Source organism: Sceloporus undulatus, chromosome 4, assembly GCF_019175285.1.
Source record: "Sceloporus undulatus isolate JIND9_A2432 ecotype Alabama chromosome 4, SceUnd_v1.1, whole genome shotgun sequence".
Classification (NCBI taxonomy): domain Eukaryota; kingdom Metazoa; phylum Chordata; class Lepidosauria; order Squamata; family Phrynosomatidae; genus Sceloporus; species Sceloporus undulatus.
The window spans coordinates 92,392,783-92,409,598 of NC_056525.1; the positions used below are offsets into that span (position 1 = coordinate 92,392,783).

General features: G+C 37.6%; 1 protein-coding gene across 2 annotated transcripts in view; it reads right to left on the reverse strand.

The window, feature by feature from the left end:
* Positions 1-5,754: 5,754 nt before the first annotated feature.
* Positions 5,755-16,816, reverse strand: part of LRRC40 (leucine rich repeat containing 40) — a 23,221-nt gene continuing 12,159 nt past the window's right edge. Inside the window, exons 11-15 of one of the 2 annotated variants that reach the window (XM_042461799.1) lie at positions 15,831-15,938; positions 14,157-14,267; positions 11,030-11,107; positions 8,333-8,518; positions 5,755-6,650 (exon numbers count right to left, since the gene is read on the reverse strand). In XM_042461799.1, the coding sequence (XP_042317733.1) occupies positions 6,545-6,650; positions 8,333-8,518; positions 11,030-11,107; positions 14,157-14,267; positions 15,831-15,938 (589 nt within the window). In that variant the 3' untranslated portion in view covers positions 5,755-6,544. The remainder of the gene's footprint in view (positions 6,651-8,332; positions 8,519-11,029; positions 11,108-14,156; positions 14,268-15,830; positions 15,939-16,816) is intronic. The other variant, XM_042461800.1, reaches the window with a different exon arrangement.

A 16,816-nucleotide genomic window follows, 5' to 3' on the forward strand; every position in this document is an offset into this window, starting at 1 on the left:
GACCAAGGCAGATGGAGTGGAGGCAAGGCTCTTCCTTCTTCCAGGCTAGTCCTGATACATACAAAACATACATACAAAAGTTCTATACAATAACAACAGCAACAACAACAATAATAAAATTTATTTATATCCTGCTCCTCCAAATGATCTAGGTGGCTTACATTAAAATTTAAATAGCATTTGACATTATATAAATGCTGCTACAGGGGGGGAAATGTTCCAGGGATTCTGAACATTACAGTCCTGTAGAAGTCAGCTTTGTAGATTTTTGCCGCAGGAGTAACAACAATAAACAGTAGCTGGGAATAAATCTGATGTATTCTGTAAGGCAGTTGGTTTGACCTTTCAAGGAAGTCTAGGATATAAATATTAAAATAAATATTCTACATGACATGGCTCTTGCAAATGATGGGTCTATATTATCTTGGAATCGCAGATTTCTTTTTCAGTCAGTTCAACACTACAAAGTTTACCTGTCATCATATCCTGATGGGGTCCCTTTATTATAAAACTACTTGCTCTCGTTTTTGACAAGGATTTCAAAATATCTCTGTGAAATTTCAAATTGATATTGAACTGTTTACTCTCCAATACCCACCTTCTCATTAGAACTGTCCTTCTAGAATTGTCTCCATAGCAACAATTCTGTTAGTAGCAATGCCCACTCTTTAGCTCTCTATACAAACTCATTTATTAAGTGACACCTTCAAATTATACTAAAAGTACAAAGTGAAATTGACATTTTCTTATTTTTGCCCGCAGTCAGTATGACAGCTGTTCAGGGACATATTAAGATGAGTCCACATTGGACATTAGTACATGGACTGTAAACACTATAGATGTTTCAGCAGCAGTTCATTTTGCATCTATGCATGCAGCTGAGAAATACTCCTGCGGCAAAAATCTACAAAGCTGACTTCTACAGGACTGTAATTTTCAAAATCCCTCAAACATTCCCCCCCCCACCCCTGTAGCATTTATATAATGTCAAAAGCTATTTAAATTTTGGATAGCTGCATCCATTCTGTCTAAAGTCCGTTAACATATATATCTTTTAAACAGTCAAAGGTGCATCCAATTAATCAGGCAACAGATTGTTACATGACTATTTTTAATATAGGTACTTATCAAAAACATCAGGCAGCAAGCATTATCTTGATGCACTTGCTTTTATCTTAAAACAAATGGAAGCCATATTTTTACTTTAATACTCTTAATTTTTACCCATTGCTGTTCTGTGCCTTCAATTCTCCTCTGACTTATGGCAGCCCTATCACAGGTTTTCTTGGCAAGGTTTATTCACAAGTTTGCCATTTGCTTTCCTCGGAGGCTGAAGGAATTTGACTTGCTCAAGGATATCCAGTGGGTTTCTACAGCTGAGCAGGGATTCAAACCATGGTTGGACTGCAGCTTCCTGAGCTCTAGTCCAATGCTCAAACCACTATACAACACTGACTCAATTATACTGATCAACTAAAATCCACGTGATCAATCAATAAATTCTTTAATTAGATAGCACTGACAACAGAAATTCAGAATTAGGAAACAGCTCATACTTTGTCTTGCCTGATGTAGCAAGAGCAGTAACACTTGTCACAAAAAATACAGTGGGTCCTGCTGAGGTTTGGTCCCAGGACTTCCCATGGATACCAAAATCAATGGATACCAAAATCAAGCTTTACTTTTTGGAAGTTATATATTTTTAAAATATTTTCAAGCCATGGATGTTTGAATCAATGGGTAAAAAATCCTTGGATATGGAGGGCTGACTGTACTGCCTAATCAAACTATCCCTGGGTTCGGCATTATTCCCTTTATCATGAAACAGAAGGATTCCCTGGCACTCTCCAAGCTACCTACTCTCTTGGGCTCATCTGTTCTTTCGATTATACACCCGCACACTGTGCTCAAGACCAATTTATGAGTAACAGATTAGTCATGTTATTTTTAGTCAGTAGCCGCCATTCCATTAGAAATCTTGTACCTATGAAATCTGGGGGGGGGGGATGTTTCTCCACTGAGAAAACCTAATTTTTTTACACTGCCACTGAAGCCAATGGGAACAAGTTCTTCTCAATTAAGCTTTCTTTTCTTGCAAAAAGCTGTGATATCTTTTCCTGTACAAAAAGACCACTCTCAATTTTGTCTAGAGCTAATTTGGGGTTTGGGGTTTGGCTGTAAAACATACCAAAGAAATAATCTGGAAAATAAAGCAAAATGCTAATATACCCATTCTTTTGCTAAGTTTCAGAAAAGATCTCTCTCTCTCTCTCTCTCTCTATATATATATATATATGATATTTTTCAAACAGCCAGGTAGTAACATGACTCAAGTGTTTCATGTTTACAGCATTCTTGTATGGCCAATAAAACTAAGGCACAGCTTGAGAAAGATTTATATATTTATAAAACATTTCCTTCCTTTCGGGATTATTATCCAGTATTTTGGTTTCGATTTTTTTCTTAGTTGTATCTTTCATTATTGCCTAGTGTTCCAAATACGGGACAAGTACAAAAACAACTTTTAGACCAGTACTTTGGATTGGATACAAACGCGTGGGTTTTTAAAAAGGTGTGTTTTTAAAAAGCTTTGCAATGCTTGACAATGCTGGGAGTTGTATCTGCACAGTCTAATAGTGACACCCAGAGGTAAAGGATATTTTCCTCAGCACACGGATTTTTGATATTCGGATTTATAACTCTTCATAAAAAAATATTCACTTTTAAAATAAACCCTCCTTTGCAGTCTTTATGAATCTTTCAGATGTGCATTGCATATAAAACAAGTACATTTTATGCACAGCATTCCACTCCATTTATAGTATTTATGCCCCTTGTAAAAGCTTTTATTCTAAACATCAACAAGCCACACCAGTTCAGCACAAGAGGCTGAATTTTTTTAAATTGGGGCCTTTCCTGCCTCTTTGCTAGCTTAGGTGGCTTAACACTGGGCAAGACAAAAAACAAAAAAAGCGACATTTTTCTACTTGTGAGTACTGTAATCAAGTCAAACCAACAATTTACTTTATTACAAATTTTACCATTTTATAAAACATGTTTAATGATAGAGATAGCTGTATTGTAATTAATATTTTGAAACAATTGTGATTTTGAGCTTAAATTATATACAGAACTGTCATTTTTGTATGTGTTACAGATTGCTATATGACAAAACTGTACTTTTGGGTTTAATTACAGTATCATTGTAAATAAGGCTGAATGAAGACTCATTTACTACTTTATGAACATAGATTGTGAATGTATTTCAATGTTTTTGCAGTATACAGATTTACTGAACTTGAAAGCTGCTTCATTTTATGTGCAAAAAAGTACTTTAAAGCTATATTTTAAATCAATTGATTCAGTGAAATCAATAACCTTTAATTTGCACATGCAAGTGGTATCCTTCCCATTTTACTTTGTGTATTGACACTAACTGGTAAGGTGCATATTGTGTCTAGAATGCATTTTGCAGATGCTTTCTGTACATAAAAAGAATACAGGGACTCAAACAATGCTGTGCAGCGTATAGCAGAGCCATTTTCGGCTTTGATGTACTCAACTTTTTTCAGTATTTAAAAAAGTGTTTTGAATAATATATTAAAAAGTCTATTGTATAAATAAAGTCACCCTATTGTAAGTATTCTGTCTTTTTAAAATGTAATTGCAAGACACAAATACTGCCATTTTTCCATTTTACAGAAAGCAAGGGGTTTTTTTTGTTTTTGGCGCCCTCATTTCACAAGTTTCTTTTTTTTTAACGTACCTAAAGCATTGATGAGCATTACAATGTCCCAAAGAAACAAACAAGGACACTTCCAGCTATTCAGTTTCCTGAATGTGTAACAACAAAAGTATTCTTGGGTTTTGAGTTCCTGACATTTGTTTAGCAAAGGCTTCACCTGGGTGCTACTTATAAAGGAGAAACATTTGGCAAAACGGATGTGGAATGTTGTGTCTGATACGCTGTTGGACCACAATACCAACCTTCACTACAAACACTGGAACTGTTAGAGAAAAACATGTCTGCTGCCCAAGACAGGAGAATCCAAGCATAATAAACACGATGCCGGATTGAGGCCAATAGCTAGAAGTGGGCACTTTGGCTTAAAGGAATGCAATGCAGAGTGTATTAGGGATCCAAATTTTCATTCCTCATAAAGCACAGAACACCTAAGAAATGTTACTTTCCCATCATCCCCATCACCAATCTGCAGCTATTTTACTTGGGGGCGGTGCACACCAGCCATAAAAGCAAGCCTGGGGGTGGAGTGCACATGACACAGCCCAGCACCACCCTCAAGTCAGCCTGATGCCATGCACTGCTCCACACGGCATTACAGCACTTCTCTGGCGCTGCATCCAAACTACACAGTGCAAAGGAGCACCTTAGCTAATGCGCCTTTTCCAGGGTGCAAAAAGGAGCCCTTTTTTGTGGCTCCCTTTAACACCCTGGAAAGGCCAGATCGGGGCCGTGGCATGCAGTTGCCGCGGCCATGATCTGGCTGTAAAAGGGGTGGCCTGCACAGCCCCTTAGGAACAATGTGTTTTGTTTGGGTTTTTAACTATCTCTGAAAAAAAAAGACACTCCTTTGAATGCATCAACAGTATTATCTTGAAATGCATGTGATCTTTTGGAATAGATGATAGTGAAGATACTGCATAGACAGTAGTTGGATCAGTAACTGCCTCTCATTCTATTGCAATGTTATTGGTTTCTTGAAGAAAGTGGGAGATGAGCATATGCACATGCTACAGTACATTTCAGGTAAAAATGAGCATCTGTCTGATAATAGACATACAGATTGGACTCTTATTGGAACACTATGAGAGCAGCTACAGCAAAGAAGGCAGACAAAATCTGCCAGCTTATTTCTTTAGTGCTTTACCTCCTTCACAGCTGCTTCATTGCCTGCCATTGCCCTTCTGCTGTCATTGTCTACACCAGCATACTTCTTCCTGTCTTATCATCTATGCTGATATTTTCACCAGCATAGTGCACAATGAGGATTCTGACTATGTACTAGGTTTTCAAAATAGGCTCCAAACACTGTTGACTCACCAGTAAAGGCCTCAGTTTAACAGAAGTTTTAAGTATAATTACAACTGAAGCTACAATCATATGGTCATAAGTTTACCACAATATAAAGAAGCATGAAAGTAATCCTAGTAGGGCAACACTCAAGAGCCAGAAGTCCAGTTAAAAAACTCCTTCTTACATAGATTGCACCTTGTTACAGTCATGTGGATTACTTTCTGCCAGCACCATGTATTTACCAAGTAAATGAATGCACAGATGTACCTCATACTTGGAAGGGTGTCTCCAATGTGACACCCATTGTACCTTGTAATACCAGCAAAAAGACTCCCCTACTATTATTAATTAACATTATCTTGGTATACTATAAAACATAGCATTGGTCAAGTTCCAGCTGCATGCCATCTTATTTTAAATCATCACTTTCCAGTTCCCAGGCTGACTCACAAAAGACAAAGAAATCCGTGCCAATAGGCTTACAATCTAAAATGCTCAGAATCACATGGATACAGAGAATTTCTAGAGAAAGGAAGATGGCAGGGGGCTAAGTAGAAAGGAGAAGACCACAAACCATAGGAAATGAGCAAGACTGTGCCCTCTGCAGACAGGGAAAGGAAAACAGAGTCCCAGTGGTGTTGAGGTTTGATGTTTCAATACTGGAGGAGGTTCAAAAAAGGGAAGGTTTTGTTTTAGAATTAAAGACCATTACTCTGAACTATTTTCAGGCATTATTTATTAAGTGGGTTACTTATCTTTTAACCTCAGCAGTTTCTGAAATGGGTATTTTGTGATGCAGAAATTTTGTGATATTGTCTGTAACAGCCTAAAAATTCTAAGTATATCAGAAAGGTTATGGATAACTGGTAATTTCTTGTTACTAGGGCATCCTTATGTAATCTGTTTTTTGTTTTCAAAACTGGTAATATTTTTTACAGCACCCAAAACGTTTTTGGCATTTATGTGTGAACTCTATATAAGGCATACCTAGTCATCTGATGGAACTTCTGGAACTGATATCCTGTTGTGTATAACTGAATTTGATTTTTCAAATGTATGTGGATATATACTAATGCAACAATGGAAATGAAACTTTCAATATAATTTTTTACTAACTGTTCCATAACACAAAAGTTTCATATTATGAAGATCAATACATTCATCATTATTATTATTTTGCAGGGGTTTTTTCAGCAATCCCTTTTCTGGTGTCCTTTAAACTTAGATCAAATGAAATGAAAGGGAGGGGAGGGGAGGCTTAAATCTCAAGCCAGCCCACTAAGTATGTCCCACTTCAACAGATGCATGCACCAGTTATCCACATGTGTTATGCAAGTGTATATACAAAGACATGTAAGGAAAACATACTTCTTGATCTAGCTTTTAACAATAACTCCATCATGCATCCTTTGTGCATACACTAATTCAAATAAACAGTTCTCAGGCACAAGGACTTCAATCTTCAGGTGGAAAACCTTACACACATTTTGATTCAAACTTAACAACAGATCAGGTAGGAATCCTGCTTCTTAAGTATTCAAGCACAGCATCTGTCCCCTTGGCAAGAATAGTTGCTCGAGGAGTCCGAAAAGGATTGCCTCCCAGCAAAAGTGTCCTGACAGAAGGATGAGAATCTAATTACCATTACTGTTTTTTAAAATGCATTGATTTATGTGCGTACACACAACCTTTATGTATAAAAGCAACAATAATTTCATTCCTACTTTTTAAGAAAGAGATGAGCAATTTTAGTAATTTCTAATTAAAATGAAGGTTAGTTGTGCCTCCAGTCATTTATCTTCACCATCTTTCATTCATCTAAGTATTACTGCAGAAAAAAGACTAACCATGGAATTATATTCTCCCAGTGTGTCTGCTCTCCATTATACTTCCTCTCACTTATCCTAATTGAAAACAACTCCAAATTTTGCTTAAAAACTGGTGATGCTGTAGGCCTTGACCATGGCTGAGGCTGACAGAGGAAGCATGCTGAAGTTCTTTTAGCCTGAATCGACTGGAATTAGAAGTATCCATCTCCATCAACTCTACTTGACTACATGAAGCCTCATTAGAACTTTGGTAGTTTACTGAATTTTATACACAGAGAGACATTATCATATCTTGAATAAGTCCCCATCACTTAAAATTGTCATATAAGTACTTGTTTATAAGTTGAAAAATTTCTGACAAAAAAACTGACCCCAGAATCATGGGTCGACTTATAGACAGCTCAACGTGATAATACTGCTCAGAAAGAAGTACCGTCCAACACCCCATTCCCCTTACTTTGGCAGCTGCTGCTCAGCCAAGAAGAGTTTGTGAGTGGCCCCTCCTTCCCCAGGAAGCAGAGAAAGAGATGGTTGCCTTGCAAGGACGTGCACGCATGTGTGTATGTGTCCCTCTTTCCAAGGGAGCAGAGAAAGTTGGTTGCTTTGCAAGGTGCACGTGTGTGTACGTGTCCCTCTTTCCCAGGGAGCAGGGAAAGAGCTAGTTGCTTTGCAAGGCACACACGTCTGTGTGTATGTCTCTCTCTTTTCCAATGGAGCATGGAAAGAGCTGGTTGCCTTTGCAAGGAGAGAATTTGGGGGGGGGGGCAGCTTTGTCATTTACATCCTTTGTTACATGCCCCTAAGTTGTACCCTCAACTTATCCACGGGTCATGTCAAATTGGCCCCAAAACCTGTCCTCAACTTATACATGAGGCTAACTTGTACATGAGTATATACAGTAATTTTCTTTTGAGAGTACATTTTCTCCTGTACTCCCCTAAAACAGTAAGGCCTAAAAACAGGGAAATTATTCAAACATACGCTTTCCAATAATACTTTTTATTTGCTTTAGCCCACAGAGTAAGGAGGTTGTCCACTGGCGTATTACGTCTTATTATACTCTTGCTTACAGAAGTACATGAAAGAACCACTGTAATGTCTGTGGGAGGCCAGGTATGTTATATCGTTCTAAACTAAATACAGGTAGTGCACCCAAGTTTTCTACTATAGTTTGGGGGGGGAAAGGTCTGTGGCCTAAAACAAGAAAGGGACTATACAACAATAAAATGTAGATCTTGTAGCCATTCTGTAAATCTGAATTATTACACTGAATGGTTCTGGGTTTCTAAATAAAAAAAAAAACATTTTCAAATTTCTTGCTTACACAGTTCTGGGAAGCAGAATATTATTGACAGCCTCTGTCTGAGAAGCACTAAAAAGTACATAGTTTTAGAATTACAGCCTAATGCATTCAATTAGTTGGATACAAAAGATTGGATGTTATCCAATATTCATAAAGTGCAATCACCTGAGATTGATGCAGTTCCCAAGTTCTGGTGGTACATGCAAGAGATCATTGTTTTGAAGATCTAGAGTACTAAGCCTGTCCAACTTCTTTAATTGCAGAGGATCCAGGGAGCCAACTTGATTATTGCCAAGGAGGATTGCTTCAAGGGTTGGGATGCGGTAAAGAACATCTGGAAGTACTTTAAATCTATAAAGACAACAGGAACTTTTTTTAGTATAATTCTAAGTAAACAACACTGCAGAAAAAGATACAGGACTACTACTAAGCAGCAGCAAAGGTACTAATTTGTTGTTATGTGTCTTCAAATCATTTCTGTTTTATAGCATGCTTAAGGCAAATCTATCACAGGGTTTCCTTGGCAAGATTTGTTCAGAGGAGGTTTACCACTACCTTCCTCTAAGGCTGAGAGAGTGTGACTTGACCAAGGCCATCCAGTGAGTTTGAATGGCTGAGCAGGGATTTGAACGCTGGCAATGAACCATGTGCAACGAATGTATTCTGCAAACCTAAACATGTACTAAGAGTACAGTGAATACAGTGGGACCTATTTCCATATAAACATGCATTGCATTTCACTGTTTATGCAACAAAATACTTGCAACCTAAGAAGAAGAGAAAAGTGCTTAAAGAACACTTAAAGAACAACTAGGCTTCTGAAGAAAAAAAACAGAATGAATGACTTTTATTGTATTTGGAGCAGGAAATGCTAGATGTCCAAGCTAGGTTTAAGAAAAGAAAGGACACTATAGAATTTCAAAAGAAAGTCAGCCTGTGCTTTATAGATTATAGCAAAGGCTTTGATGTAAGTCATGAAAAATTAGATTCCTCCTATATAAATGGGTGTGCCACAACTTTTGATTGTCTTGATGCATAACCTATATTCAGGACAAGTGGCTATTGTTAGGACAGAATACAGAGAAATGGAATGGGTTAGGCAAGGATGCATCATTTCACCTTATCTGTTTAATTTATATGCTGAACATATCATGTGTAAAAAAGGATTAGACTCAGAGAAAAGAGGCATGAAAATTGGGAGAAAGGAACATCAATAATTTAATATACGATGTTGATGATACCATACTACTAGAAGAAAATAAAAAGGTTTTGGAATGATTATTGAAGAAAGTGAAGGATGAAAGTGCAAAGGCAGGCTTATAATGGAACATTAACAAAACAAAAATAATGACCACAAATGACTGTAAAGTAAACCACAAAGATTTTGAAATAGGTCAAGATTTTCCATACCTTAGCTCAGTCATTAATCAGAATGGAGACTGCAGTCAAGAAATGAAAAGAAGATAGGACTTGGAAGGGCAGCTATGAAGGAACTAGGCAAGATCCTGAAGTGTAAAGATATATCACTAAATACTAAAGTTAGGATTGCCTATGCCATTGTATTTCCCATTTCTGTGTATGGTTGTGAAAGCTGGACACTGAATAAGGACAGGTGATAAGAAGAAAATCAACTCATTTGAAATGTGGTGCTACAGAAGAGTTCTACTGATACCATGGACTGCTAAAAAGGCAAATGAATGGGTCCTGAACTGATTTCAAGCCTGAACTCTCCCTAGAAGCCAGAATGACTAAACTGGGAGTATTGTACTTTGGACATATCATGGGAAGACATGACATATTTGGTATGGCAGAAGGCAGTAGTAAAAGAGAAAGACCACAGTCCACATTGATAGACTCAATCAAGGAAGCCATGGCCCTGAGTTAATGACAGGAGGACTTGGAAGTCTCCCATTCATGGGGTCACCATAAATTGATATTAACCTGAAGACACTTAACAATAAAAAGGTATAATTGAAACTCTCTTTCTCTAAGGAACATATATTACAAATACAACAGTATTTTTTTAAAAAGTAGCTAAGAAAAAGTAGTTTCCAGAGTATATAATTTATCAATGCAGCAAAAACCTTAGCAGGGGTAGCACATCAGAGGATTTTTTTTTTTTTAAAGTGGCTTCTATTGAGACTTTGCCTTACACACAGACACACACACAAAGGCCCTCAGCTGAGGAACATTTTTAATTTCCAGCAGAGCATTTTTGATGGTGGAATGGGGAAGAAGCCCATTCCTTCCCATTAGTTCACTCTGCATCCTCCAGTCTTCTCTGGAAATCTGATAGGCCCCTAGAACATCAAGGAAGGTAACATTGTGGATTGCAGTGGTAGAAGGGGGATATCAGAGAACACTGTTGCTCTTTAAAGCTGGTGTGTTCTCAAAGAGCATTCTTATGGGCTGAACAAACTCTGGCTCCAATCCCTGCGTAAACTAGATCACATAAGAATATTTCCCTCCGGCATATAAGTAGAATTCTTCCCTTCCTCCCAAAATGAGGCGATAAGTCTTCCATGAGTTTCAAAGGTTCTGTAAATGTTATATGTCCACATAGAAGAATTTTCTTGCATGAGCACTGGAACAGTGAAGAAAAGAACACAATATTTCAACAGCTCTGAGTAGGAATTTTCACTTCTAAAACAAAGCCTATTCACATGAAGTGTCCAAGGAGACTACTCCTTCCTTCGAAATGATATTGTCCATACAAGTAGACTACTTTGGTGAACTTTTGAATGCAGAAATCTGCTATGAGGTCTAAGATAAAAAGAACAGTGTCCCATGACATTATAAAATGAAGGAAAAGACCAGCTATTTAATAACCTTGATGTGACGATAACTCTGATAGGGACTTACCTATTAAAGGCCAGATTTATTATTTGTAGTTTTCCCAGTGCTTCCATTTCATCAGGCAGAGATATCAAACAGTTATTTCTAAATTGTGAACAACAACAACAACACTCTAATCATTCATTTTTATTAGTTGTCAATACTGTATTTTAGATTTCTCTGTAATAAATAAACCTACACAAGTATCACTTCAGTAATTAAAAAATGACATCCTCCATATATACACCATAATTTATGGATGCATGCACATAACTCCAAGTAGAATTCCCATGTTCAGGAAACCTTCTAACTACCAGGGGCTGGGGTTAAATAGCAGGGTGGATTGCTACTCCCATGTCCTACTTGGCACCAACAATCTACTCTGTTGACCTTCTAATCCCAGATTCAGCAGGGCTCATCTCATCATACATCTCAATTCTTCATCATAAGAATTGCATTTTGTAAAGCCACATATGGAAATCCCAGATATCTTTATGTATTGTAACATACACTTCTATCGTATGTGTGCTACAAGTGAGTAGGGACACAGTTTTCTTTAGCATATGTATGAAAAATTTTGTTGCATATGTAATGACTCTTGGATTGAAATTCAACAAACTGGCATATATTAGTATACTCCAACAAACTTTATTTTATTTATTTATATCCCAGCACAAGACACAATAATATAATTTTAAAAAATTAAAATAAAGTACTGCTAATATATTATTATAAAAAGAAGCAAATAACAAATAATTCGCTAGATCAAGGGAAGTAATAGTGCCACTCTATTCTACTTTGGTCAGGCGTCACCTGGAATACTGTGTCCAGTTCTGGGCACTACAATTCAAAAAGGTGTTGACAAGTTGGAGTGTGTCCAGAGGAGGGCCACCAAAATGGTTGAAGGTTTTGGAAACCATGCCTTATGAGGAAAGTCTTAGGGAGCTGGCTATGTTTAACTTGGAGAAAAGATAGTTAAGAAGTGATGTAATAACCCTGTTTAAGTATGTGAAGAGGTATCACACTGAGGATAGAGCAAGCTTATTTTCTGCTGCTCCAGAGATTAGAACATGGAACAATGAATGCAAGCTCCAGGAAAAGAGATTCCACCTCAACATTAGGAGGAACTTCCTGACAGTAAGAGCTGTTTGACAAGTGGAACATACTCCCTCAGAGTGTGGTGGAGCTGCCTTCTTTGGAGGCCATTAAACAGAGGCTGGGTAGCCATCTATGGGGTGTGCTTTGATTGTGAGTTCCTGCATGGCAGGGAGTTGGACTGGATGGCCCTTGTGGTCTCTTTCAACTCTATGATTCTATGATTTTATGAATTCTATTAAAAGCACATAGCTTAAAAGTTTAAAACACAATAAAAAAGATAAAAACCAGAGAACACCCTGTTGAAAGAACTTTGTTTATACCTTCCCATTTTTTACCTATTGAGAACAGTTCATAAAGCATAGCTAGGAAATACTAAACAAACATAAATCATTAACTTGGCAACATGGAATTCAACTACCTTTATATTCTTATATAATCCAGTGTCCTTCAGATGTTTTAGACTGCAACATTATCTCTGCCCATGTTGACTGAGGCAGATGAGACCTTCAGTACAAAATATCAAGAGCACACCAAATAAGGGAAGGCTGATTTAGGGTTTTAATCAGTTGCCCCATGTTAGGCATTGATGGTTCCAATATCCACACAATCAAAAAGAGTCAAACAATGCTAACAGCTGAGCTGATCTTTATCAACAAAAGAAGTCTTAGGCCCAGAACAGACCGCTGGTTTGTGGTGGCCTGGGGCCAATTTTAGGGTTCTAGAGTGCACAGCATCTGCACGCTCCAGAACCCTAACACGTATAGACGGCACCATCTTTACATGGCGCCGTCCATACGTGGCACACATGCATGCCACTGGTGTACTGATGATGTTGTTCCCACACTCCAAAAAGAACCTGGGTTTTCTGGGTTCTTTTTGGTCCAGAGGGAAGCCGCACAGTTTAGCTGCTGCAACGTCCCTCCACAGGAAAACAGGCTGCCACCAGCCCAGACTTTCCCGCAGGTATGTACCAGGCCTAAGAGTTTTCATCCCTGCCAGTATAGCTCTTCTGTAAATCACATGGATCTTAATTATCCATTCTACTCTAAGCCATTCCCAAATATTCTATACATAGTTCACAACAGTATCTTGTTGTTAATAAAACTCCATCCCCCTCCCTCCAGCTACTGTGAGCGTAACAGCTCAGTGCAAACAGGGAATCCCAAAGGCAGGGGATATAGGCGCTGAGCAGATGGAGGGGGAAATCTGAGTTGCCCCTAGAATTTCCTGATTCAGAGGGACCACCCACTATCTACACAGCCCAATCCCAGAATGGGCTGAATACCCATGGGCAGTCTGCCAATGCAAGATTGGAGCAGCCAAAATGGAGCAATTGCGGCATCAAGCCATGCACTCCATTATTTTTCCCCACCTCCACAAATGCATGCACACTATTGCATGATGTGATCTGTGATTGCTAATCATCTCCTTCATCCCACCTGGTTGCTAGGCCATTGGATGTTGCATGTCCAGCTTCTCAATCGCATGATCACATCGGCACTGTATTATGCATACACAGGTGGGATAGTGCATACTTTCCAGCCTGGCCTGGAGCAAATCCATGATTATTTTGCTCTGGCATTTAGCCTCAAAGTGCAACTTCATCCCTTTCCCTCATGTTTTGACCACATGCATTGTATAAACACATAGGGCTCAAAATGGAACGAAACTGCTTCTTTTTGTCCAAGCAGACTGCTCCATAGTCATCAATGATAATCAAAATCATCAATGATAATCAAAATCATCCCACTGCTTTGATTCCAGTACTTCCATTTTGCAAGTCCTGATTTTGCTATACCAGGGGGGTTGCTGTTTAAACCCAACTGTTGGAAAAGAAGTTTAGGAGTATCCTCAGGTTTCAATCTTCCTCAACCTGAAGTCATCCAGATACACTGAACTACAACTTTTCCTGTCTAGCATGTTGGAAAAAGCTATCACGTTTAACCATATCCTTGATTCTGCACTAGCTAACAGCTATTACCATATTCATCAGGGAAAAATCTTCAGGGGCAATTAAAATTCACACATATCTTAGAAAAAAAAAGTTATCATTTACCTGATATCCAAATGAGTCAGTCTGTAAAGCATGCAGAGGTCTAGGGAAATGGAAGTGAGCTTATTGTGGCTAAAATTAATATCACAGACAGTTTCTTTTAATTCCACAATTCTGCAAACAATTAGAAAAAGGGAAACAAATTGTCAACTATTTGCAGTTTGAAGAACTAGTTATGAAATCAGCCTATATATTAGCCATAGAGGTTTTTCATATCTACAGCAAGAATCCATCATATAAATTTAATTGCAACTGATTCAAAACAAATTACTAAACCTCCAAATCAGAACAAATATTGCTTAACAAAAGAGCCTAGTAAGTTGCTAATAAACACTATTAATCATTACAAACTTATATTTATTTCAAAATAAATCAAGGAAACCTATTCAAAAGCCCCATTTCAACTCAGTAAAAATAATATACCAACTAGCTGCTGGGAGATGATGCCAAACAGCTTGAAAATTTACTTCTAAGAATTAGGATGATATACTGAAGCCATCACAGGTCCTGGAGGATTTTCCTATCCTTGCTCAGCTATGGAGAGCTTCAGCATGTTGTTACAGTCATCTTTCTTCAGAGCAATTTTTGACACTTTATAATGTAAGTAGTCCAAGGAATGGCTTGAAGGTTACAATTCTATTGATGAAACCAAACTAGCCTCATCCTTGCTTCTTTGTAAGAAAGACCACCTTGTAATAAACTGATTTTAATCTTCTGGTCTTTATTTTTACATCTAAAGTTTTAAATAGGGTTAGTTTATAATAGTGTCTGGCCAAAGAGAAAATTGTTGTCAGTAATTCTTGATAAACCAAGGAAACTCCCACATCCTTACCTTTCCTGGTGGCCAGGAATGAGGGCAGAGAATTCCAGGTTGGCCAGACCTGATTGGAGGGGCCTCAAATCTTCCTACTAGCATAGCCCAACACATGCCCTTAAACACATACACAACATACTATTTGGTCATTCCAACTGTAAAGAATAACAGAAGAACAGCTAGGTGGGCAATGCTGGTCAATGCTGGTCAATGCTGGTCAAAACCAGCCTGAACACCACTAACAGTGTCAGCCAACTCACATGCATACACTACTAGTCTATCCTGATGGGAAAAGGCCAGCAGGGTAGAGTGGCTGTGGTTGTGGGGTGGGGACTAAGGCCTCTGCTTTTTTCTGCTCCTTATCAGGAACAGCTGAAGGAATACTGGTCCAATTTTCCTTAGGTCACTGGCCATGTTTCACACTTGCCATGGCAAGGGCATTTGTGGAAAGCGGATTTAAGCTACAGTGCCTTGATCCTGATTGATTTCATCAAACTATAATTTAAACTAACCATTGTTTCTCCTTTTTTTGAAGTAACAATAAATAATTTAAAATGGGTAACAGACATTTCCAGTCAACCCCCTCACATTTGAGTCAAAGAAGGGCAACCATGTGAGCTGGACATTTGTTCATGTAGTAGTAAAGTATGGCTTAATGTTATGTCCAAATCAGATTACTGCCTTATTAGTGAATGTACATGTAACTCAAAATAAACAAAGATAACACAAGCACACTGTGAATTGTAATCTAAAGTGTAAACAGAAGTGAAATAATATTTTTTCTCCCAAGGACAAGACATGCCAGTACTGGCTTTGCAATAAGAAAAAGCAATATTAATATTCCTATGGCAAAAAGTGACTACCTTTCTGGAATTTCAGTCAGGTGATTCTTGCTGAAGTTTACAGTAGTGACTGGATTGTTCTCAACTGCATTTAGTACTTCATCTGGAATTACAGGTGCCTGCTTCTCACTAAATATTTTGTAAAAGTCATCTCATTTAATAGGATAATTATCACAATTTATTAAAATTATCAGCCACATTCTAAGAATATGTCTGATTGGTTATAATTAAGCACATAATATACAATATAAACACAAAAAGTTTAGAAGCAATTTTAAAATAGTTTTAAACATACAAATCAACAGCAGTATACAAACAAAGTTAGAGAAATAATTTTTACTACCCAGGGAAGGACTGTATAAGCAAAGTGTGCTTTGAAGAGGTATTTGAAACTTGTATTATATGTCTGTGCATATGGGGGGCAAGGGTGTTCCAAAGGATGAGTGCTAGATCTACTATTACTACTATTGTTGTTGTCATTATATCCTACCTTTTTTGAAGTATGAGACTCAAAGAGGCTCACAAAAGATAAAACAGACATCCTACAAAAGTTAAAAATATAATTAAACTAGAAGTGTTATTTTGCTAAAGCAACATAAGTTTTTTTTTTTTAAATTAATGTATCCTAGTGGATCATAGTGGACAGTGACCAGATTCTTCTGCTTTGTGCAGAAATGTAATAAAGATTGTAAAAAAATAATAAGCTGAGGTCTAAGATATCAGTCATGCTGGAGAAGTAGCTGATTGGCAGGAGAGCTTACCCATCTGACCTCATGTATGAGATATTGCTCCACTTCTTGACCAGAATATAATCTTACTGCTATTGCCACAGACGACAAGTTAGTTTTAATGGAAAAATTATTGTTATTGCATTTTACTGATGAGCTTTGTATGTATTTTATTGGCTTGTAATGCCGCCTTGATCCACCCTGGGAGAGGTGGGAAAATATAAATAAAATTATTATTATTATTATTATTATTATTATTATTATTATTATTATTATTAT